At 40.5% G+C, this 1,329-nt stretch overlaps 1 protein-coding gene across 1 annotated transcript in view; it reads right to left on the bottom strand.

Annotated features, from left to right (window-relative positions):
• EVC2 (EvC ciliary complex subunit 2) overlaps positions 1-1,329 on the bottom strand; it is an 84,748-nt gene that overhangs the window by 62,344 nt on the left and 21,075 nt on the right. The window contains exon 6 of the mRNA XM_019470623.1: positions 720-782. Coding sequence (XP_019326168.1) covers positions 720-782 — 63 coding nt within the window. The remainder of the gene's footprint in view (positions 1-719; positions 783-1,329) is intronic.

Below are 1,329 nucleotides of genomic sequence, written 5' to 3'. Positions count from 1 at the left end.
TTGACGGTTGGACTCGATGGTCTTAGAGGTCTTTTCCAACCTTAATGATTCTATGATTCTATGAAACTGATGGATGCAGCGGGGAGTTCTCTAATAAAAAAATATCTAGAAGAATGACACTGCTGCAATCACTGTAATTTTGAAGGTTTATTTGGCCTCTTAGAAACCATGTTAATTCAGAAGCCAAGAACAGAAAGTCATACTGGAAGGATGACTAGTTAAAAAACGAAAGGCAAACATAAACTATGCCTCTCTTACTGCAGTTTTATTTCTCAGGCTCCCCACACAGCTATTTTCTGATTTGTGTATCAGCAACATACAGAAACTTTCTCAATAGGTGGTGGATAACTCCACACTTTTGGAAAGGCAAAAAGCTTTCTCATGGTGGCTAGGCACAGGAGCAGGTGAGCATATTCCCCATCACAGTTCTCTGTGCCTGGACAATTCTTCAAATGAAAAAACATGGCTAGGAATACAATGGAAGTTTGTAGATTTTCTACACTAAATATTGCTGCTTTAAGACGACAAAGATCCCCTATCTTGACTCCTGTTTTCTTCCTCTTAAAATCATAGAAGGCAGAACTTGTTTATGATTAATAGCCAATAGCTGAGTGATGAGATATAAGTACGTAAGTACATCCTTAGCTCCTAGGATTTAGTTTAGATTGTCCGTAAGTTTAAGCAGGAGAGTCAACATAATACCAAATCATAGAATTTACCTTGGTCTTTTCTTCTTCAGTTATGGTGAACGATGCTGTCAATGATACGAGATGTGTTTTATTCTGACAGAGATATAAAAATATTACATGTATTAAAAAATGAGCAGAATCTACTGGCAAACAGCCCAGAGTCTCTAGAAAAGCCTCTCCTTAGAAGATAAGCTATACTTCTCATTAAGCTTAAAGCTGAAATAAATCTGATAAGAAAATGCAGTGTACTTAGGGGTAACACTAACAGACATGTTGGGTGCCAAAAAGGGCTGTCATGGTTTAACCCCAGCCAGACACTAAGCACCACACAGCTGCTTGCTCACTCCCCCCACAGTGGGAAGGGGGAGAGAATCGGAAGAGTAAAAGTGAGAAAACTCGTGGGTTGAGATAAAGACAGTTCATTAAGTAAAGCAAAAGCCGTGCACGCAAGCAAAGCAAAACAAGGAATTCATTCACTACTTCCCATGGGCGTTCAGCCATCTCCAGGAAAGCAGGGCTCCATCATGCGTAACGGTTACTTGGAAAGCCAAACGCCATCACTCCAAACGTCCCCTCCTTCCTTCTTCTTCCCCCAGCTTTATATGCTGAGCATGACGTCACATGGTATGGAATATCCCTT

Source organism: Aptenodytes forsteri, unplaced genomic scaffold (genome assembly GCF_000699145.1).
Source record: "Aptenodytes forsteri isolate BGI_AS27 unplaced genomic scaffold, ASM69914v1 Scaffold111, whole genome shotgun sequence".
NCBI lineage: Eukaryota > Metazoa > Chordata > Aves > Sphenisciformes > Spheniscidae > Aptenodytes > Aptenodytes forsteri.
The sequence above is the reverse complement of the archived record's forward strand: the minus strand, read 5'-3'. Positions and strand labels throughout refer to the sequence as shown.